The sequence below is a fragment of the Corticium candelabrum genome, chromosome 8 (assembly GCF_963422355.1).
Source record: "Corticium candelabrum chromosome 8, ooCorCand1.1, whole genome shotgun sequence".
NCBI classification, from domain to species: domain Eukaryota; kingdom Metazoa; phylum Porifera; class Homoscleromorpha; order Homosclerophorida; family Plakinidae; genus Corticium; species Corticium candelabrum.
Genome location: NC_085092.1, coordinates 2,750,153 through 2,773,643, shown reverse-complemented (window position 1 = coordinate 2,773,643; position 23,491 = coordinate 2,750,153). Strand labels below are relative to the sequence as shown.

The following is a 23,491-nucleotide window of genomic DNA, read 5'->3' as shown; positions in this document are numbered from 1 at the left end:
GTCGAGCTAAGCACGTTTGTGTGATTTTCTCTGTCAGGACCTCTAACAAGTTGTACTCTATTAGACAAATAATATAGCCTATGTATAAGCACATTTGTGTAACAGTCTCTTGAAGTGTCAAGAAATTGCGCCCTATTAGAGAAATAACTATTCTATAAATATAGCACAGCGATGGATCGTTTAGCACAGCGATGGATAGTGTTATTTCAAACCTGGCAAGTTTGTTTCACCAAGGACATTGTACATCCTTGGAAACGTATAAGAATGAATCCCTTCCAAAGAGGAGACAGCTCTAACAGTGGTTGTTACCACTCCACGTGTGAAGCCCATTCCACCTCCACGAGTGAAACGTACCTCCACTCCACGTGTGAAGCCCATTCCAGCTCCACATGTGAAACTTACCTTAACTCTACGTGTGAAGCCTAGTCGAGCTCCAAGTGTGAAACCTACTCCAACTCCACAGGTGAAGCCCATTCCAGCTCCACGTGTGACACCTACTCCAAATCCACATGTGAAGCCCACTTCAGCTCCAAGTGTGATTACTTCCCTACGTGCGCTGCAGTGGAAGCAGATGCCTTACGCTGTAGGTAATTTCATCCGAGGCTGGCAGATGGACGTGCCAGAGAATCAACACGACCCTCGATTCTTTCTGGCAAGCGCGCGTTTACAAATCCATCTCAAACGCGTCGAGGAAATACTATCGCTGAACGGTGTAAAATTTCAACTGCTTCTGGAAGTTCGTCTTTACAGACAGACTCCAGAAGGCGTAGACCAATGGAATGAACCCGCATGCAGAAGTAAAATGGAGCCCTTACAGCTGATGAGATCTCAGATGCGTTGGACAAAGGATCCCACGTATCCTGGAAATTTTACCAATGAAGGAAGCAGATGGACGGTAACGGTATCACAAAGTTTCAACTCCACACTGCACGTCACCAACCGATCCGCGGTGGCTCCTATCTCCCACTACCGAAAGAAGTGCAAAAATCGGTCACCATAATCCTACCCTTGAATGCCGTGTTGGGATCCCATCGGGATATCGGCACAGTTATGATGGGAGTAAAGCACACCTACACCATACACAGAAGTTCTCCAGAAAATTGTATCCATAGAGCTGGCACTGCGGCTGCAGGTAAATTCAACACTGAGGATTTGTCCGTATGGGTGCCCAAGGTTCGACCGTCGCTCTCCGTGCGGACGCATTTGGAAGCTAGTAGTATATCTGCTGTCAAGGTGATACCACCTGCTCCTTAATTAAAGCCACATAATCGTGTGAGGTGCTCTATAGAGAAAGTTGCGTCCTATCACAGGGAATCCGACAGAAAACCCTGTCAGATTTATAGGTGTTTTGTGGGGTTTCTAGGGCGTGCCTACGTAAAACCACGAGGCTTGCAACACCACACCTCTTCAACCACGCCTTCTGCCTTACATTTCGGTTGCAAGAAACACTGTCAGCATTTTGCAGCGTACATCGTGACCCTCTCCATCTGCAAACTCGTCTACAACAGAGAAACAGGCAGATGGAATGCTCTCAACTGAACTACGGCACGAGTTCGTAGTGCAGTCCACTACCCACCGTAACCCTTCAAAACCCTGAAACATCCCAGATCCCTTGCATAAGCCTAGCAAACCATTTAAGATTGCCAATTGCAAGTTACCGGTATATACAATTGTTGTGGAGTCGCAGCAGTAATTACTGATCTAGGACTTGGTGAAGATCGTTCCAAAGATGGCAGCAGAACAATTTAATGCAAGCTAGCAATTCGTCAATGTTGTATACAGATGCTAATCTCGAGAATGTTTCTCAAGAAATTTCTTACAGCCCTGACTTCATGAACAACTCGCAAATTAACTTGGGCTACAGCTTATTGATCTTACTACAATTGTGAGAGAGAAATCAAACCGCACAGTGGTCACGAGCAAGGTGCTGGAATTCCGAGGCACCTCACTACATACTTGTAAATTGTAAACTATTCAGTAGAACTCATTAGTTTTACAGCCTAGAGAGAGCTGCACTTTCCCTATTTCTATCTCTAACCTCTTAGAACTGAAGACAAAAATTTTTGGAATGTTTTGTTAATTAATCATGTCAATTTACCACCCTGGGTGCACTCGTGGTCCAAGATCACGCCTACCAAACAGAGTGCTATTGTTTACTTTCATACTTTAGCGGGAAGTAGACTAACAATTACAATTATTTAGAGAATAAACAGCTCCCACCCGGAGACTGACAAGATGTGACCGGTATTGCAACATCAGTAGTAGAATCGAGGAGGATCGAAATGAACTAATCGGCATCAAGCTTGGAAATCGCACCTGAACGGGAGCCTTGCCTGTAGCCAATCACCATCACGCACTGTTCAAATAGCAAATACGCGGGCACTTGGACTCAACCGGCAGTTCAAGTTCAACGGTCGATCTGTTTTGGCGGTCATCTAGCGTCGGCGGCTGCAAGAGGATTACGCATCCTATGCCTTCACCTGCAACAGCACAGTGCAGCGACAAGCAAAGACGTGTCCCTAATCCAAAAGGTATACTTTGTCACGCCAACGCTCCAGTAGCTGCTGCATGGTCACCTACAATGGTCTTGCTCTAGCTAGATTTCATCTACGAAATTACGCTGTTGTACGGTCTTGGTTGAACGTGGTCTAGTTGTCAGAAACGTCTAGGTACTTTGATTGTCGCTAACAACTTCAGATTCTTCACATTTCCTGTTGGTATTGTACGTAGGTGAAAACATGGATGAAGAGGCCTACCCCACCTCAAAAGATGTCGACAGTTTCTTCCTGTTACAAATATGAATGGGGCTGAGATTGAGGCTTTTCGAGAAGATTCGATAATACAAATACAGGTACCTCTTGTCTCTTCTTGTCTGCGTTACTGCAGCTACAACAACTGCTTTCTATTAAAAAACGATAAAATCTCCTGAGTGCTCAACCAAAGGTCGCGCATGACGGTTCAACTGGAAGAAACCGCAGCTGCTGCTAGAGATTCATCACCTGGGCAAGAGAATCATCAGAAACCAAGTGAAAAAGCAGACTAGCAAACCGCGTATCCTTCGATCGCCACGAGGACATTACTTTTGTAGATATTTTTTAATCACCTAGCTAAGCCTGCAGTGTACCGTGCTGTGGTCTAGTAGCTGAATAGTAATAACTGAACGATTCAAGTACATGTATACACTCGTGACACATGCTACCTTGAAAACGCGTGCTATGGCAAAGGCGGGATTTAAATAATTATTTAATATCTATTTTATTTTATTAATAGACCACATGCTATTAATAGGTACACTCTGCCAATTTAATTTAAGGCGGGACTTGATTTGATCCAATTTTATATCTATCCTATTTAATTAATCGAATTAAGGACATTTCCATACAAAATTATATCAATATACTATTTTTAAACCACCAGTGGTAACATAAACCCTTCAAAACCTTGAAAGGGGTTTTGTGGAGTTTTAGAAGGGGTTTTGAAAACCCCACCAGGCAATTGTATCAGTAACCCTAGAAGAAACCCCAAAAATCCAAAAAAAACCACTATGGTTTTCTGTCGGATTCCCTGTGTATTAGAGAATTAGCATATCTAGTATATAGCAACAGACTTGCGTGCGTTGTCTATTGGAGCGCTAAGAAATTATGCCCTGTTAGACAAATAATCTACTCTATTGTATAAGCACAGATTTCTCTGATTATGTCTCAGCAACTCAATGCGATCGGAGGGTCATCTACTAAACCCGTTGTTTTAACAAAGATGAAAATCTGCGAAAGCAGGCCAAAGACATCGGGTTCGAGAGACTCTCTCGCCTGCGCTGAGCACAACTCGTGCAACTCATCTCCAACGCTAGAGACTTGGAGATGGAACAACGAATTCAACGCGCCTGGCAAAATGGCCCACATTTGGCACAGCGCGGAGTTGTCGATGATCCTGCGCAGGCGAAAGGTGAATTGCAAAAAAAATCGCGAAGAGGCCTATGCCTCATTGCGAGCCAAAAAGGTGAGTCAAGATATGCAAATCCACGATACCACTTAGCTGGCATAAAAGTCTCCCAAAAAGGGACACATACCCCTAGCATCACACATCGCAAGAAAGGTGCCTACTTTTTGAACGAGCTGGAAGGTCAACCAGAACGAGTGACCAAAGGGCATAGAACAGTGACCTCCTAATTTCTTCGAGGTGTAGATGGTAGTCTAACTGAGCGAATGATGGAGAAGCTGAAACCCCACGCTCAGACGGCATTCTACCCCAACCACTCCTACACCTATCGAATTTCGAAATATCGAAGATGGTAGAGTGATATTGTTGAGCAAAACCCATCCAGCAGCAAGAGAATGAATCGGCTCCAACAAGCCCGCGACTTAATAGCCACACAAGAAGAAGACCGATTCATTACAGACAACATAAATCGTCCCAACAGCAAGTGGGTGTTTGTACGATTTATCCAAGTCCAAATGTCCATCGTCCAGACACGACAGCCCTACTCGGTACGGTAGCCCTACTCGGTACGGTATCCCTACCCAAATGGCTGCGCCAGAAGAAGGGCCTCGTTGCTCTGGACACGTGGAATGCCAACCTATGTCTGTTTCGCTGTCTTGCTCTACACCAAGGGGTGCGAGCAGATCTCAGCACCTCCAAAGCCAGAGAGCTCGCCACATCCTTCTACAGTGAGAAGAGCCTCGATGTACCCAAGACCAATCTAGACAATCTCGACAAAATCGAAAAACAATTTCAAGTTCGGTATTCGCGTGTACCAGCCGACCGAGCACGCATGGCACCTGACACGACAATCCGGCCACTATTCCGACACGATGACCATCGGAATGTTTGAGCATCATGCCTTCTATATCAAAGATATCAAGAAAGTGGCCGGGTTCTATTTGTGTGGTTATTGCTCTCATTCTTTCACCAAGTCTTTCTTTTACGCTACCGGTGTTAGCAATTACAAATTGATAAACCCCCGGGTAGCAACCCGCGGTACGAGTTAAGAATAATAAAATCATCCTGTATAATAATAATTACCGGCAAGACTACGGCCCTTAAATGGCGTTATGTACTTGAGTTAGTTTTATCGTTTCTGTTGGGGCGCCGTTGCTGTTGTCACGATCAACAACATCCAGTTGACTGCCCGCAACCAAACTTTGAAAACATGCCGTATTGCAGAAACGACTGGCAAGGCTAAAGACTATGACTTGACTGAATCATAGACACAGATGTACGGACCTCTAACATCACCTTTCCCTCCCAACAAAATATTTGTAGATTTTGTAATTGTCATTTTTGTGTTTTTTGTTATTACCAAATTGGAAAATGGTCAAAGGAAATGGAGACAAGAGGATGCTCAGCTAATTATAAGCTAAACGCAGAGAAGGTGAAAGGGTGGTGATCAGGTCCTTGTCCGGCGGGGTAAGACGACACAAGTCGCTATTTACAGGCATCCACGTGGTCTTGAAGGATGCTATAGCTGACAGATGACGACACCGAAAGGCGTACCAGTCGTCCATAATTCTCGTTCGTAGCGAGACCGCAATCTTTTTAGCGATCTCACGGGAGTCCGCCGTCGACCATCCCGCCAAGTAGACGACGACAAACTTCCACACAAGAAGGGAGCAGACCAGAGAGTGACGTTAACGGGAAACTGAAAATCCGTATAAGGTGTGCAGCAAGCGGCAAAGAGCAAGCCGCAAAGATCGCGCCAGAGGGCAACGACCGAATACATGGTATTGGTCGGGCCTACCACAACCGCACACCGAACATTGCTAGGCAAAATGTCAAAGAGATATTGACGTTCGGACGTCGGAAGTACCACATGCAAGAATTTAAACGCCATGTCGCGCGAGCACTGCATGGGGAGACGAGCCGCTTGAAAATCGCTCCACGCCGACTCCCGGTCACCGAATGGCGTCGGTAATCTCCACCGAGCAGCCGCCAGAGGGGCCTCGTCACGGAACTGGGCGATTACGCGATGCATCGAGTGGCATAGTAATGGCGTAGATGGTTCCAGAGTCAATTTGATGGTTACTTCAAGCGGGCGGGACGGACCTTGCGGGAGTGTAAACCACGTGCGTGCGGTAAAGAGCAGTTGTTGTTTGATAAGACGGAATTCGTTTGAACGGCTTCGAAATAGGTCTCTCCATTCTCCGTCGTCTCTCAGATCGGCGACCATTGTTATTCCTGCTCGAGCCGTAACAGAATTGAAACATCGTTCTCCGTCCCCCGTCACGCAAGAGATGCCACACAGAGGTTACGCTAGGGCTTCGGTAATGGTGGCGGGTGCTCTCCTGTCCGCTCTGCCGTAACTGTGGTATGTCGCAGGGATTCGCAAAATGGAATGTTGGCAGCAGTCCCTGCGCGATCGGCGAACAGTTGCCAGACAACAGCTCACGATAGTCCGTAAACGGCTCCGCCGCGCGACCGAGCCAGTCCTTGGCAAAATATTTCCACTTGGCTGAACTATCGTCGAGGAGACGACCTATCCACTCCAGCTGAAACGCGTCGATCTTTCCCTTGACAACGATGCCCCCGAGGCCTCCTTTATCACAGGACGGCAGCAGATCCGACGTTTAACACATGCACGGTGTCTGCCCCAAAACGAATTTCCTGATCGCGGCGTTCAACCGATCAAGGAGTCGCCAAGGTGGAGGGACAACCCGTGCAACATACCAAAAGTTTGGATAATACAAGCGTTTTGGCGACAACTGTCTAGCCACGAGAGAGACGCTTCGATTCCTCCAAGCTTGAATGACGGCGTTCATCTCAACAGCCGCTTGCCAGTTGTCTTCACGCAGTCGTGGATTCGTTCCGACGCAGATAACTAAAAGACAAAGGTCACCACACGTCCACCGGAGCTCTAATGGGCGGTCCAGACCCGAGAAAGAGTCCACGAGATTTAGCAACGTTGAGTCGAGCACCGCTGCCGAGTTGGTACGCGCCAATGCACTCTCTAAGGACGTCGAGGTCCTCGTTCGAAGTGACGACGACAGTGGTGTCGTCGGCATACTGAATGAGCTCGAGACAGTCATCCGTCCCAGGCAAGGCGAGTCCCCCGACTCGTGACGACCGAATCAAGCAAGAGAACGTCTCAGACACAAGGACATACAAAATAGGAGACAGCGAACATCCCTGCCGTACTCCACGACTAGGATGAATACGTCGCGAGAGCCAGCCATTTATAATGATGCGACTGGAGATGTCCGTGTAAAGGCATTTGACACATCGACGAAAGTATGGACCAAATTGAATCGCTGTAAGACGCCGTCCAGGAGCGACCAAGACAAGAGATCGAAGGTCTTCTCCTGATCGAGACTAAACAAGGCAGCTGGCCGATTAGCCACGTCGCAGCAATCGATCACATTCTGCAACAGGCGACGGTTGTCTCGGATGCTGCGGCGGGGTACGCTGCACTTCTTATCCAGATGAGCTACAGACGCCAGCCAGCACCGATGTAATCCTGTTGGCCAAACGTTTGGCCAAGATCTTGTAGTCCGCGGTCAGCAACAATATTGGACGCCAATTTCGAAGATCGCGATGGTCATTCTTCTTATACAGAAGACGTATAATGCCCGTTTTCTGACTGAGACTTGGTTCTCCGACGACGGCGCTGAACACCTCCAACAGGTCGTCGCACAACAAATCCCAAGACGCTCTATAAAATTCCACCGGTATCTTGTCTATATCAGGTGACTTGTTCGACTTCATGGATTGAACGGCACTCCTCGAGCGATAATGGCGCGTCGACAGACTGTCTGTCGTCGTCATTCAAAGTAGAAGTAAGTGAGTCGAAAATAACTTCCTCATATTCCGGTGTCGTAGACTCCGCACGAAATAGGTGGTCGCAAAAAGTTGCGGCGACATCCAGCATAGCACACGGTGTCTTGTGTGCAACACCACCGTCGTCGTCTTGCAACTCTATTATGGACGATTCACGCCCTCGCATTCTCTCTTACGATAAGAAGAAACGAGATGCTTTTTCGCCCTCCTCAAGCCACTAGATAAGCGAACGGATACGGTTCCCAGTTAGGGAGACCCGGTGTAACTGTCTTAATTCTTCTTCACAGGAACGGAGAGAACAGACGGCGTCAGCAACCGTCTGTTCCTCTGCCACGAGCCTTTGGAGGGTCTCCATCCGCCGTTGAAGCTGTTTATGACGCTGGTTTCGCGTCCTGCTCTTCGCCTGACAGACGTCGATGGTCATATCGCGAACATACGCCTTGCCCACGTCCCACCACGCGAGGGGAGAGACACAAATCGTTGGCGCTTATCCCGCCGCGTCTGCCAGAAATTGCGTATAATCCGACAATAGTGAGGGTCGTTAAGTACGGACACTTTCAAGTGCCAATATTCGAGGCCCCTAGCGGGTCGGTCCTGAAAGGCAAAAGAGGCTTTAACTAACGAATGATCCGACCACTGCCATGGACACACGTCGGAAGCGGTTGTGATAACGGGCTGTCATTGGACACCAGAACGTAATCTATCCGCGACATATCACGCGCATTTGGTTTTCTCCACGTAAAACCGCGGGTCGTCAGGTAAACAGTACGATACACGTCACTCAGACCGTTCGTCGCGAGCATGCTGACGAATAACCTCGTCGATATCGCATCGCTAGGTATGGGAGACAATGCCGGACAGTCTGCCTTTCGACGCACCTAGTATGGTGTTGAAGTCGCTTGCCACAAAGTGACGCGATCGAGCTAACGTCGGCTCAAGAATGTCTTTAAAGAACGTCCTGCGCTCTATTTTGCCATTAGGACAGTAGACGTTCGTGAACGTGTAATCGACTTCTTGAATAGACAGTGTCACCGACAGTAGTCGTTCCTCATCATCGTGCGCTATGGACATAACCGGTGCATCCAACGAAGGAGACTTGAATATGGTCACTTCACGCTGTCGAACAGTGCCATGGTTCCAATTTCTTTCTTTCACCCGTGTTGCTCTTTGATCGAAGCGCAGTGAGGCTCCTGTATACATAAGACATGAATGTCATGAGTCACGATCAAATTGTTGATCGAGTGTCTCTTAGCCGGTTGTCTCAAACTGTTTACATTCAGACAAGCAATATTCACGACAGCCATAATCAATAGAAAATACATAGGTAGAGCAGATCCGGAAATGAGAACATAATATACTTATCGAGGTGACTGGGCGGGAGTAAGTACTCCAGTGGCCTTGTCTCTCGACCATGGAGAGCGTTATCTTGATTTAAGCCGCTTTCTTTTCTTTTCCTCGGTTTCCTTCCTGGCGGCGATAGCGATCTCGAAGGCGAGGTAGTTCGTCGGGAAGCACTCCAGGTCTGGCGTTCGGAACGCTTTGTCTTTTCCGACGAGGTGGCACATTCTACCGGCACATCAATCTCGCTAGTCTGACCACTCTTATCTAACTGAGTCGCTTTTACGGTTATCATAGAGTTCTGTCATAAACACCGCGGCTACGCTTTCGACGTCGGCAGCTGACGGGCCACCAGTGAGTGTGTACCAACAGCACTAATGTGCTCGCCGCCAGCGGTCTGGACTTGCTAGTTTGGTTGGTCTTCCTTACGCGGGCGCTTGCTTGGGGTCTCTTCGTCGTCAGCGTCGGGTTCGTCCAGTCTGACGTATACGTCGTCAATGGCAACTGAAATGTCATAGCCGCGGGTGATGCACAAGGTTCGACCGTCACTGTCCGTGCAGAAGGATTTGGAAGCTTTGCTCGTGTCGAGGGCGCGACGTAGTCTCTACTTTGAGCAGATGAGAGTGTATAGAAATCAATTCGGAGCCACCGATTTAGGTCCCACCTGGAGAGTCACCAGCGTTGCCAGCGAACAACTCCCTCAATACGTCTTTGTAGTATTTGCGTCTATCAAACGGGAAACAGAAAAACAAGAGCAGAACAATCAAGTCTTCCATAACACTAAACTAACACGGTTGAGTGTACGGTCAATAGCAGACAATACTCGGAGAGAGAGATCGAGACGAACTTGACCACTACCTCTAGAAATTACTCGAGAGCGTACATGTTGTTCCAAGAAGCGGTCCATCAATATTTGGACACGGATTCGGGGAGACCATTGACTATCGAAGAGTTTGCAAGCCTTTATCCACTCATACACTTTGATGTATCCAAATACCGAGACAAGTTGCAGATGGGCTCCTCCGACATCGAAGTGCGGTGGCAGTTGGCAAGCGATTTCAGAAACTTGGCAAATTCCGACACTTCGAAGTATCGTGTGTATTGCGTGGTATTGAGTGATCGGTATATGACGTTGGAAGTGATGAGTGCAAAGATAAATGTGATCGTTTAATGTAGCCTATACATAGAGACATTAGTTACGCCAAGTACGGATTCACGCTCAAGTACGGATTCACTCTGACCGATAGTCAGAAGGAGGCGCTACGAAATGCTCATCAAAAACATATGGGCTACACCATGCGATTGTCTCACTCTCAGCTTTTGGGAGACGATATCCTAAATATCACCAATACTCAATACAACAAGATCATCAAAGTAAAAGCGGGTAGTCGGAATATCGAGTTGAAACTATCCAAGACAAAGATAGCAAAAATAGTGGAGCCATCGGTGCCATCGCTGCTAAAATAATGCCCTACGTCATCAAATACGCCCCCAAAGTACTCGGCTCTCTAGCTCTCGGCACAGCATCTGCTGGAATCCATAAAGCCATCACTGGTAGTGGTAAGAAGCAACGTCTTAACAACGGCGTCGTATCCCTAAGACTAAGACCGGTGGCTTTGGTCCATTTATGGGATCGATGCTCACTGGTATAGCGGCTCCTATGGTAGGCAAACTATTTGGGTTTGGTAAAAAAAAAGAGAGAAGACGAGCAAAGACTAGTCACTGCTGACCAATATGCAGATCTACAAGATCTTGATGATTGGAGGGGTAGCCAACTATAGAGGGACCTATCGCAAGGATACCATGCCCGCCAACCCCACAGCCGACGAATGTCTCATACTGGACCTGGAAGATTACTTTGCTGGTAATGTTACCCATTGGGTCGCCATTTATAATGTTCCTCAGAAACGAGATGTAGAATATTTTGATAGTTTCGGTATGCGGTCTCCAAGTGTGGTCTATCAGTATATGCAGAAGACTGGTAAAGGAATCGTATATAATTCCAGTATGCTATAGGGTATCAATAGCGTTCTGTGTGGCTATTATTGTATCTACTTTGTAGTCCATCGTTGGAAGTGACGTCCTATGCGTGATATTCTTCTTGATTTCACTCAAGTACCGTCATCCGAAAACGAACACCGTATAGGAGGGTTTAGCTAAGATTTTTATGTAGACCTGTATATAGTACTATGTCGTCGTACTGTGTGAGTTGTAAAAGGCAAACTCAGGAAGCGAATCCCACAGCGTGAGGACAAAGAGCAACAGGATAGCTCTAAAATCTGTATGTCCTGTATGTGGAGCCAAGAAATCCAGATTCATATCCATGCAGGAAGCCAAAGAGAGTGACTTTCTGGGAGTGCTAAAAAGTTTGTTCGGTTTTGGCGCAGCCAACACTGATGGAGCTATTACTGGTGTGAAGCGTCGTAGGCGTGGGAAGCAACGACGCACGAAGGAGGGTGGGTTAGGCCCGATGGCGGGAATGATGCTCGGCAGTCTAGCGGCGCCTCTTGTAGGATCGTTATTGGACCCTGTTGTAGGCAAATTATTTCGTGGAGAGGGTTTGAGACTTCCCGGAACTGCTGGTAGAGGGATAAGTTTGCCTGGTACTGCTGGTATTGGTAAGAAAAATTAGTGTGGACAGACCAACTTGCAGAAGAACTCCATAGACCCATCAAACGTCGATTTCCGACAAGGCGTGTGCTCGTTGGAGGTGTGGACAATACGTGGTCTGCAGATTTAGTTGACATGCAGTCTTTCTCAAAATACATCGACGGATTCGAGTATCTCCTCAACGTCATCGTCGTGTTTAGCAAGTAAGCGTGGTCGATTCGTCTACACGATAAACTAGTAAAGCCATCGTAGAAGCATTGGATACGATCAACGAGAAGCCTAGGAACTTATGGGTAGATCGTCCTGGTAAGTTTTGCAACAAGACCATGTATCGCTGGTTAAAAGAAAATGATATTCACAGGCATTCGACCTACAATGAAGGTAAAGCGGTGGTGGTAGAAAGATTTAATCGGACTCTGAAAAAGAAGACGTGGAAGTACTTTTCGGCCAACAACACCTACAGATATGTTGACGTTTTGGATACTCTGTTGAAACAATACAATACCTCCCATCACAGATCTATGCGAATGACGCCCACCAAAGCCAGAAAAACGAAGTCATCGTTTGGAATTATTTGTATGGTGACACAGTCAAACCCCACAAACCCAAATTCAAAGTCGGTGATCGCGTTCGAATATCCAAGAAAAAGACCACCTTTGAAAAGGATACACACCCAACTGGACCGAAGAAGTTTCCAGATCGTCGAAATACAGAACACCAATCGGGTGACCTATAAGGTCAAAGATTTGAATGGTGAGTCCGTCGACCGATCCTTCTACGAGCCAGAGCTACAGAAGACGACCCAGGATGTGTTTCGTATCGAGAAGTTGATACGGAGAAAGGGACAACGAGCGTTCGTCAAATGGAAAGGATATCACAATACATTCAACAGTTGGGTGGACAACCTTACCACCCTTGGATGAGATCTACGATGGTGTCCCATAATTGCTCGTATTCGACTGGAGTTTTCTTTTTGATGAACGCACACCGTTGGGCTTGCTCTGAAAGACCCATACGTGTGAATATCTTGGATAGGATGAAATCCAATTTGATGAGTTTTCTTTGGTGGAGGCTATACCATATTCTTGCTATCTGTCGAGTTCTCATCACGACCAACCTCTTCTGATCGAGTCGTTGCAGTTGTTTCCTGATGTGGTATTTCATGTTGTATTTAGATTTTGGGATATAGTGAGCGTGCGGCCCAGCTTGCGGTTGTTCAGCTTGGTGGATGAAACCACAGCTCTTGCATTCGTGTTCATACTCGCACACCTTTTTATATTCACCACCACATGCACAATTTTTAGGAGTGGGATCGATCCATTTTAACTTTAGAGGACAGTGGAGAGCGCAGTACCAACATCGCTCATTGTAGTGGATGGTGGCCCCACAGTCGAAACACCAAATAACGTCTCGGGGTTTGCGGCAGGCGATGCCGTACCAATCGTCTGCTTTGCATGTGCACAACATCTTAATATATAGAATTCATTTCTCTAATAGGGTGCAACATTTTTATGCAACCTTTTGTGTATGGAGAATCTCAAACATCTGTTGCGTTTGCACGAGGACGGGCACCTCAGTTCGGTGGCTCTCGAAAAGGCATTGAAAGTCTTGAACCGACCAATCAAATAGCTCAGCTGTCTCTTACTACACACCCTAGGGTCTATCGAGCACTAGGCGCTCGACTCGGCATTGTGTGTTCTGACACTTTCCTGCGAGGACATGGACGAAGAGGAGACCGTGGAAGACGAACCATATGATCAACCGTGGTGCAAGCCACTGCACCCATCTCCAAAACAAAGACATAAAAAAATTATCTTTTATATAGGGTGGTGGTAGAGCTGGTTGGGTTAGGTCTGTTTTTAGATAGATGACCATCGACGACATAAGCGTACAATGTCTTCGTAGCCTTCATTCCTGGCACATGCTATGGCCCATTTAAGGTCGGAGGCACCCCATTCAAGGCATAGAATTACGATGTCTACGTAGCCTTTCCCGGCAGCTTGCGCCATGGTAGCGTCAATATCGACAGCGCCCAATTCACGACAAAGCCGCACGATGGATTCATGACCCTTGTCCGCGGCACATATCATAGCGTTGTCAACGCCTGTGGCACCCCATTCGTGACATAAACGCACAAGATTCTCGTGACCCCTCTGCGGCCCAGGCCATAGCCTCGTCGAAGTAGGTGGCCCCCAATCACGACACAGACGCGCTATGGATTCGTGACCACCACTTGCGGCCCATCTCATAGACATGTGGAAGTTGGTGGCGCCCCATTCATGACAGAGACGTGCGATGTGTTCGTGCCCGGTGTCCGTGGCCCAAGCCATGGGCATATCGAACTTGGTGACCCCAATCGCGACAAAGACGCATGACGTTCTCGAAACCACCACTTGCGGCCAGAGGATTGCTCGGTTGAGATCGGTAGCTCCCAGTTTGCGGCACAGGTGCGCGACGTGTTCATGACCACCCTCTGCGGCCCTTTCCATGACTTCGTCAGGATCGAACATGTCGCCGTAGTTGTAACACAATCGCACGACGTGCTCGTGGCCTCCATAAGCAGCCATATTCATAGCCTCTTGGATATGAGTGGAACCAAGTTTTCGAGCCAGAGGTACCATAGCGGCGTGACCAAATGTGGCCGCAATGGATATAACTTTATTAGGAGAAAGGGTGTAGTGGTCTACGATAAAATCTTTACCATTTGGATGCATTCGAACTCTCAGCCACTGGACCCCTAGAGCTTGATGCGTATTCGCAGGAAATTCGGCAAGAGTTGCCCCGTGATAACGCACCACTTGAGCAGCGGCAAGATATTTTAACGGAATCGCCATATACAAAAGATTAGATTTCTCTAATGGAGCGCCCTATAACAATAGCGCAAATTTCTGTTTCGCAACCGTGATTTCGCAACCATTTCGGCGCAATTCTCTCTCAGAACTTGCTTCGTCTCGGGCGCCGAGTGGGATGCGCGCCCTCGTCGAGGGAAGATACTAGATAGAGAAGCTAAACATACATTAGACTCATGGACGGGAGACAGGGGGCGGAGAAGTGAAATAGATGAAGTAAGATCATAAAGTAGTTGTTTGTATTGGAGAGATACTAGTGAAATACTAGACCACAAAAAGTAGGCATTTGTATTGGAGAGATCCAAAAAATACTAGACCATAGAAATATAGGCATTTGTATTGGAGAGATGCAAGTGGTCCAGAACCGGCACTCTATATACTACTAGTGTTCGAGGTCGTCGAAATGCAAAACACCAACCCGGTGACCTACAAGATAAAAGACTGGAACGAAGAGACCATAGAGTGCTCCTTCTACGAACCAGGGTTACAAAAGACGTCCTAACACGTTTTTCGCATCAAGAAGTTGATACAAAAAAGGGGTCGACGAGCGTTGGTCAAATGGAAAGGATATCCGGGTACGTTCAACAGTGGGTGTCTGTAGAAGACCTTACCACCCCTGGATAAGATCTTCGACAGTGTTCCATAGTTGCTAGCATTTGGTGAGAGTCTAGTCTTTTGGGCGGGGGGGGGGGGGCACATCGTTGGACTTGCTCTAGAAGCTCCATTCGCGTGAGTATCTAGGATAGGATAAGCCAATTTGATGAGTATTCTTTGGTGGAACCTATACCATAATGTCTCTATCTGTCAAATTCTCATCACAACCGTCCTCTTGTCACCTTCGGTGAGATCGAAGTGTTCCAATAGTTTGTTGATGTGGTATTCCAAAACATGAATGGTCAGTTTTAGTTATTGAGAAACAAATGAATATATGTAGACCAAAAGTAAATTGAATGACTTAGAGACAGTATTTTATAACTAGTCAAAAATAGCTGGCAAGTGACATCGTAAAGATGCACACGTCACATGCAACAAGAATGCTTTCCAGACTACATACATTAAACAGCCACATTTCTGGTCATTATCATTTAATTGTTATTGTTGTTGTTGTTTTGTCATTGTTATTACTGTGTTCTGTCAGCAAAGTAACAACACAACACATCTAATGTACTAAAATGCAGAATGTTAATTGTTTACTTCAAGATTGTGTAGCTGAAGAAGACGTCTAGATGACATTATTCTAGCAAGGTTTAAGTACGTCTTGCAGAGCTTTGAGATGGCACAGGCTATCCAAATGGGAACCACGACAGCTGAGAAGGATGTGTAGTTCCAGCACTTACTCAAATGTTTCAACACGATTTCAATGTGAGTGCAGCTAGTAGATTGATGTGTTTGATTAGATGTGGTGGCGTATTTCCTTTTCTTGTGTCAACACAAAGGATATGCATGAACAGTTCATTTTAAATGTGCTAGTGATTTTGGATCACTCTGGCTGCCACTTCAAGTACATTGCATCAGGCATTTCTATGACTTGCCTTCTATTTTATCGCAGCGTGAGTTGGTTATCCAACTGAAAGAGACGTAGATCAACCCAATATACAACAGACAATTTGATTTGTTAGTGCAGAATAAAATCATTAGTCTCAAAGACACAAGGTTGTAATATGATTTGATCGATGTCTAATCCATGCAGCGCAGATCCGACAATGTCAAAGTTAGCACGCATCATGAGTGGTGTGTTCAAGTGGTTAGCGATATTATCATTTCAAATGGGTGAAATTCAGTAATTCGATTTGGATAGTCCCTGGACCCATATTTTGTTAAAAGTGCTAGAACTGTTACCGAGTATGTACCTTGAAGCTTCACACCTACTTAACTAATCAACAGTCAAAGAAAGATTAGTTAATACTGTAAAGAACTCCCAATCATCTGAAGTAAAGTGATGCAGTACTACAGTTTTCCTCGACAACGTTTGAAGACATTCAGTTCTACATCCATACCAAGCAAATGCCATTTTAGTCATGCACATAGAAGAGCATAATCATCAAGGGCAATAGCCTCTCTTTTTGCGCCACTCTTTCTTACAGACTCTCTAAATCACAAATTTGATCATATTAATTACACAACCATTAGTTAGTTTCCACACTGTACTAATAAGCCTTGTAAACATTGATACCCAATAAGCCCACACCGTAGATGTATACATTACTAGTTGTCGCAAATCGGTGTTGTCCTATGATCTGTTTGCTGCTCGACATCCCAAGTGATTCAATTTCCCAGTGTGCTTATTTAATATGCATATTAATATTTATTAGATTACATGCACCTTTTGCATGAATAATTGTCCGACATCTCATTAGAAATCTATATTTAATCGTAAAAGCAGATGGCATTGAGTTGCTATCCAACTTATATTATTTGTTGCTCTGAGCAACCCTCTAGCCGTAAACATTATATGCGAAAGAGCCGTTCATAATAGAAAATTTTCTTGGGTACAAAGCTACAGCAGTCTACTAGCCAGTGGTCTAACTTTACTAGCTACTTAATTTCTTCATACGTAGCTCATGTGTCATGATGCATTTCTAGACACTCGATCTACCATTCTTTCGTCTTGCAGCTTATTGACCGGGGACAGGTTGTTGCTAGCATTTGTAGGCCATATTTGTAGACAGGCGGGCAATGCAAGGGCAGGAACAGCTCCGAAAAGCAAAAAGGGCACAGCTTACGGCTGTACTCAAAACCTACTGGCAATCATTAGCTAAGTTAAAATCATATCATTTGCTGGAACTGCATGTAATATGTTTTCCTGGAATTTCGAAACAAAAGCTTCCTTTTACCTACAACAGCTGTAGGTTCGTGATGATAGATAGGAGATCCAAGGCATCACCCATCAATGACATCCCTTGGCCGAAATGGCCAGAAATTGTCCACTCATAGTGAAATCATTACACCCTGGTTTCTGCTGATGGACCCCACTGGTGAGTACGGTCTCAAATACTAGGTACGTACCAGCAGTTCCTACACCTAGCTACTCAACCGGCGGTCCGGCCTATATGAATATCGATCATGGATTTGATTGCGGATTTGAAGCTGCACAGCAGTTCACTAGCGTTATCCAGTCACAAGCCGTACGTAGAAACCCGGAGTACAGACGACAGAGTAGCCAGGCCCTTTAGCGCGCGTTAAACCTGCACACTTTTCATTTATTCCAGCGCCTCTGATGCACTATAATAGCAACGTAATTATACTGTGTCTAGAGTGTGTTTTGCGTTATGATAAAATTGTCGACTCTACGCGTATATCTCTAAATAGTTGTGTGAGCCTCCACTGCCCTTTTCACCTCTTTATGACAAAAGCTAGGCGAATGAGCGCATGGATTGCGCTAGCGTGCAGTCAAACAAAACCATGCGCACGCGATGTCTGATCCAAATCCAAAGACAAGAACGGTGTTTCATTGGTTTACGGCCTTCTCCAACTGCTAGATGATCTCAAGCATACAGTATAGTCAAATTACTCGCCAGCCAGCAGCTGCAGCCTACAGATTGTCAGATGAGGGGATATGATCACTGCCTGGTGATGTATTTGCAGTCAGACCGTTTCTATACAAGAGGTACGTGCAGTACTCACTACATGCATGCATGGCTGTGCGAACATCCACACTCTAGATCACGTTGTACTGTACTGCATGACAGCCTAGACCGCATGGAAAATGGAGAATGCACGAGTCAGGTCTCTGTAGATTTGCGTGGCAATGTGTTCTACAATTTCTTACCGCGTATGATCTATAGTCTCAATGGCGTCGCACATGCAACAGAGCTACAGTGTAGTCTATACGCCTTGGAGGGTGGACCCCTATCTCCCAAGCACTAGTCTAAATGTGTGCATGGCCTTTCAACAATTATGAAGTCTTGTATTATAAAATATTTTCTTTTTCTAGTGTCTGTATGACCTTCCTATGCAATTTTGAAAGCTCAGCAACGCTGCATGAATGCTTGTATTGTCTCGTCTGAAAGATGTGTGTTTGTTTTGCTGCATGCATGCGTGTGCATCGGTAGAACAGACTTATATATTCTACACGTCGTAACTAGCAAGCTCTACACTTCTTGTACGATTCATTTACGAAATAAAAACTAATCTCTTGTTCCTGGAAAAACTGCTGGAACAGTGTGCTGCAATCGATCTCTATGCAGCGCGTGTTACCTACCGGTACTATACTGGAGTGGAAAAGTTACTCCATCAAGCATCCGGTTAGAGCGCGACGTACGTGTTTCGTGTCACTGGTATACTTTGCACGTGGGTCTGCCATGCCAGCATGGCCATGGATCTGAAGCTAGTTCAGAGTACAAACCTGAGAACCTCGCACTTGCAGGGGCCACTCATTGACGCGACACGTTTAATTAATTAATACCAATTAATTAATTTTAGCAGATACGTAGTAGTAATCTGGATGCACTCTCATGACGGAGTAGTCTTATAATCTATAGATATCGGGTCTCGGACCACGACATCTGGGTACGTGTACAGCTGAGCCTCGCACATCTACTAGAGCGCGTTCTATTGGGCTCTTCTGGAAGAGTTTGGAAGAATTTGGAAAACCTGACACCAGTAAAAAGATCAACCAGTATTTAAATACGGAACGGCTCTTCCACTCTACGAGGCTGGAAGAGCCCATTGATCTGCGCCCATTATATTTCTGCTTACAAAATTGAAATTACCGAATGTCAGATCATCTGGAAGCTGTCTAACAGCAAAAGGCATGCGGCCCCGGGAGCCGCGCAGCGGTAAGTCACGTGGCTGCCAGCGCTGCAAGGTCTGGGTATCCGGTGCCGTTACTAGCACTCTAGCCACGTCGTCGTTGTTATTGTGTGTCTCGTACGTCCCCTCATGATGGACAATTGAAGTCTTTACCTTAATTAACTGGGCGCCCGCCAACTAAACAGGTAACCCATCGTATGGTACATGTTTTGGCATGTGCAGTCCAACTGGTAATCAATGACCGATCTAGATTGACGGCATGAGGGTCATATCGTATCAGAAAGAGGACTTGGATATGCCTCTGTTCTTTTCTCGTGAACGACGCGCAATGCCTAGACAGGAAACATCTTAGCACCTTTCTCGCCCGACTATAGACGTTCTTTTCACCCTCACTGTTGGAAGAGAAAGCAGGAGCCTAGTTGACCTTTTCGATAGCTCTTTCCATTTTCGGTAACAGAACGGGCACTAAAAATTAAGGTAACCCATTCGGTGACGATGAGTGTACAAAGCATAAGCAGATTATAGTTACTCGCTCCTAGAGCTAACTACTCGATCCTTGCCCAGGAGAGACTTTGCCAAGCCAGCAAGTGTGGGGAAAGTCTAACTGGAATTGACCATGCATTGACATTACTTCACTTTAAGCAATCACCTATTGTTTTAGTCATCTGAATTGGCCAGTGCGTCTAGATTCACTTCAACGCTTCCTAAACCGGTTCAAGGTAGAATTTGGCAAGTGTTTGCATAATTAGTTACCAAGTGTTAATTTTGTGGCAGAATTAGGTTGGAGAAGCTATAGTTCCTATATAGGAGCAGAACATGCTCTATATTACTTTAGCATACTCAGTCTGTATGTGTACTTATAGAGTGCCATCTCTTTTGATGTAGAAGTCAAGAGAAAAAGCACAAGAAAGCAAAAATTTGAAGAAAACAAAGCAAACCTACAAAGGAACAGCGATCGAGGTATGAGCTCTGTTTCTAATGCTTTCTTTCTACTATTTGCACAGGAAATATTTTTGTTGCAGACGCAAAATTAGGACCATGATGATAACGTTATAGAACAGCTTGTGTAGGTACAGACTCTTGCAAAATTATAAATCCATGTACCCTACTCACGTAACCGACAAAATATGTGAATGGATTAAAATAATACCATGCAGGAGTTCCTTCATGATTACTTTGAACTACCAACATCTAGCAATACTTTTGCTCTTATAGTAGCTACAACTAAATAATTTTGTTCGTCTTTTACTAAGAAGTCGAAGTGCGTTTGTCAGGCAGTAATCACAAATGTCCAATTTAAACGGTTTCTTTGATACGCTTTCTACTTCTGAGAGAACTTAACATTACATTCATTGTCATGTTGCTAGAAATTGCCGTTTTGTCTTTAACAGGAAATGAGCAAATTGTTTATGACGTAACAAACTTGTAACTGTTCAAAATACCAAAAAGCACTAGATCAACGCACTAACGTTTACAAGACGGAGCTGTTGGCTTCAATGTTATTTCTTACTGCACACTAAATTCCCTACTTCCGGTTATATTCTTTAGTTTAGAATGGAGCAAGTTGAGACAATGGCGCCAAATTGTCCTGTTCTTATACGCTATTTGAGTTCACAGAGCGGCGAACGTCGGCAATCCTACAGTTCAGTCATCCTTTCGTTCCAATTTCGATTCTTTGCGTTGTTCGTGTGTAACCACGCCTCGAGGAAAGCAGTGCAGCCACAAGACTATAGAAAACATAGAGGTCCATATTGAGAACGGGTTGTCAGAACGTGAAGTGGCCCGAGCTGTAGGAGTCTTTTGTAGAAAGGCTTCAAGACGGCAGCTGCGACTATACAAAAGAAGACCAGTCCGAAGCAGAAAAACAACAACTCGAACTGACCGACATATTGAATTTGCTGGTCTTCGAGATCGCCAAGTCACTCTGCCAGAGACTTGACCGTCGTGAATGGCCAGCCGTGTCACGTTCCCTCAATAGTAGACGCCTGTCAGAGAGAGGTCTCAATGCTCGACGATCTCGTAAAAACCGCTGCCTATGTACCGATGAACATCGGCGAGTCCCACGACAGTTGATGGCAAATCACAGAGACTGGAGAGAAGACGACTGGAATAAAGTTCTTTTCACTGATGAACAGTCGGCGTTGGAAACGACGGCTGTACGTGCGTTTAGCGCAGACAAGGAGAAGAACTTTCCTACAATGCCGTTTGTCTAGCGTCCAACTAACATCCAGCTAGCGTCCAACTAGCATCCAGCTAGCGTCATGTTGTGGGGCACCATGGCTTCTAGCCAGCGGCGGTTTCAGGATTTTGCTGAGGTGGGGGCGCAGCGTATACAGTATATTTATTGTACTAATGCATTGATCTAAGACAGAATAATTAATATTAATATACACTATGCCAGCACTATGCCATACATGAGACTAGAACATGCACAATTTGTTGAAAGTATATAGATCAAGAGAAATGTTTCTTACCAGAGAAGACAAACAAGTAATTCATCATTTAAAATGACTGGAAGAAATACCGACATCAAGAAGAGATAGCATTTGAGTGACTAGATATATTTTACTCAGCTAAGAGATTAGAAGTGTTTAAAAGAGCAACAGATTCATCCTTAACTGGATTCAGGAGCAAGTCTAGGGTGTGCTTGCGCAAAACGATTGACAACTGCATCAATGTTTAAAGAAACAGACCGGTGGCAGACCAACGAAACCAGAGCATTCAGTCGGGCCTGTGACATTGTGCTTCGGAGATTCGTTTTGATTAACTTGAGTGCTGAGTTAGTGTGTTCGACATTAGCTGATGTTACAGGAATGATGGCAAGAAGGTGTAGAATTCGCGCTATATTTGGATACAGCAAGGAATTTGTCGCCTCCATTGTCTCCTTCAAAGTAACTGGGAGAGTCTCAGGTGTCTGGGACGCATTGTCCCACTTCTTGCGCCATCGGTTGATCTCAGCTGAGTAGGATGAAGCATCAGGTAGGTCTGACTCATACGCACTAAAGGTGTTGATGATGTTCTCCTCTTTTAAATTTCTCATGTTGGCTGGGAGAAGGAGAAGTGCTTGAATGGTCTTTTGAGTGAGACTAGTGAACCGACTACACAACTCTGGAATCAAAGAATCTATAAATGGTATGAATACAGATGCCCGCCAATATGAATCGGGACTTGATACAGAGAGGTTGCTTCGAAGAGTTTGACGTGCCACCAAACGAGGAATTTCTGGCGTGTCTCTTCCAAACAGACTAGTCATCAAGCAGATGGAATCGTACATGTTGCGAAATGTGTCCACAGCTTTTTTCCTGTGCTCTTGAAAGAGCTGAACAGTGTTGGGAATCTCTGAATAGGCCTCGAGGATATCCAAGTGAGACCCTTGTAGAAGAACACTGAGACCTTTCAAGTAGCCAGAAACGAACGCATTACACTGAAGAGCGACAATGAACTTGTCCGATAACAGGGCTCATAGCAGACCATTTGCCTTCGTCACTGACTTAGCGTCAAACGTATTGATTTCTTCTGGGTGGGCCATGGCAGCTTCTGACTGCTGATCAATGGATGGAACTGGACTTCGGCCACAGATTACCTCAAGGCAGTAGATGATGGCCTCGTATATCTTGATGAAATCAGAAATGGCGGTATGACGCCCAACCCAACGTGTTACAGACAACAACTTTAACTTCAGGCTACATATCTCCGATTTCCCGTTCTGCTTTCGGTCTAGGTTAAGCACGGCAGTGCAAGTTTCTAGGCAGCGCTGTCTCTTAGGGGAGTATTTGAAAAATACCTGAAGAGCTTGCAAATCGGATAGCATACATTGAACAAATTTAACTGCACAAGCCTTAGTAAGAGCAAGATTTAACTGATGACTTGCGCAATGAAAGTATCGTGCCTCAGGAACAAATTCTCTGAATTTAGCTTGGCATCCATTTGGATGACCACTCATTGATCCTGCACCGTCGTACGTCTGGGCGCGGCATCGTTTTGGATCCAACCATCACGTTATAGCTCACTCAAGATCTTGCTGCTGATAGCGGATCCAGTTACAGACTTGCATTTCACAAACGCTGTTAGTTTCTCCACCGCTTCTCCCTCCTTTTCATATCGAACTGAAATGCCAAGCTGCTCTCGTTCGCTTACATCCGTGACCTCATCTGCCTGTATGCCATAGAAAT

At 45.7% G+C, this 23,491-nt stretch overlaps 2 protein-coding genes and 1 long non-coding RNA gene across 3 annotated transcripts; 1 reads left to right on the top strand and 2 right to left on the bottom strand.

Moving 5' to 3' along the window:
* Positions 1-13,577: 13,577 nt before the first annotated feature.
* Positions 13,578-14,552, bottom strand: LOC134182838 (uncharacterized). The gene has a single exon (XM_062650278.1). The coding sequence runs from the start codon at positions 14,550-14,552 to the stop codon at positions 13,578-13,580; it is 975 nt and encodes a 324-aa protein (XP_062506262.1).
* Positions 14,553-19,392: 4,840 nt separating this feature from the next.
* Positions 19,393-20,403, top strand: LOC134183067 (uncharacterized). Its single transcript, XR_009970438.1, has 3 exons — positions 19,393-19,504; positions 20,205-20,279; positions 20,342-20,403. It is a non-coding gene; the product is annotated as an uncharacterized LOC134183067 (long non-coding RNA).
* Positions 20,404-21,933: 1,530 nt separating this feature from the next.
* On the bottom strand, positions 21,934-23,262 carry LOC134182836 (52 kDa repressor of the inhibitor of the protein kinase-like). The gene is made up of 2 exons (XM_062650277.1): positions 22,798-23,262; positions 21,934-22,743 (listed from the first exon to the last, which is right to left on the bottom strand). The coding sequence occupies exons 1-2, from the start codon at positions 23,260-23,262 to the stop codon at positions 21,934-21,936; spliced, it is 1,275 nt and encodes a 424-aa protein (XP_062506261.1).
* Positions 23,263-23,491: the final 229 nt, after the last annotated feature.

Bases quoted from the DNA above. Each gene is read 5' to 3' on its own strand.
- LOC134182838 (XM_062650278.1), bottom strand. From the start codon at position 14,552: ATGGCGATTCCGTTAAAATATCTTGCCGCTGCTCAAGTGGTGCGTTAT.
- LOC134182836 (XM_062650277.1), bottom strand. From the start codon at position 23,262: ATGAGTGGTCATCCAAATGGATGCCAAGCTAAATTCAGAGAATTTGTT. The intron at 22,744-22,797 runs GCAAATGGTCTG...GTCGCTCTTCAG, and splicing joins ACGCTAAGTCAGTGACGAAG to TGTAATGCGTTCGTTTCTGG.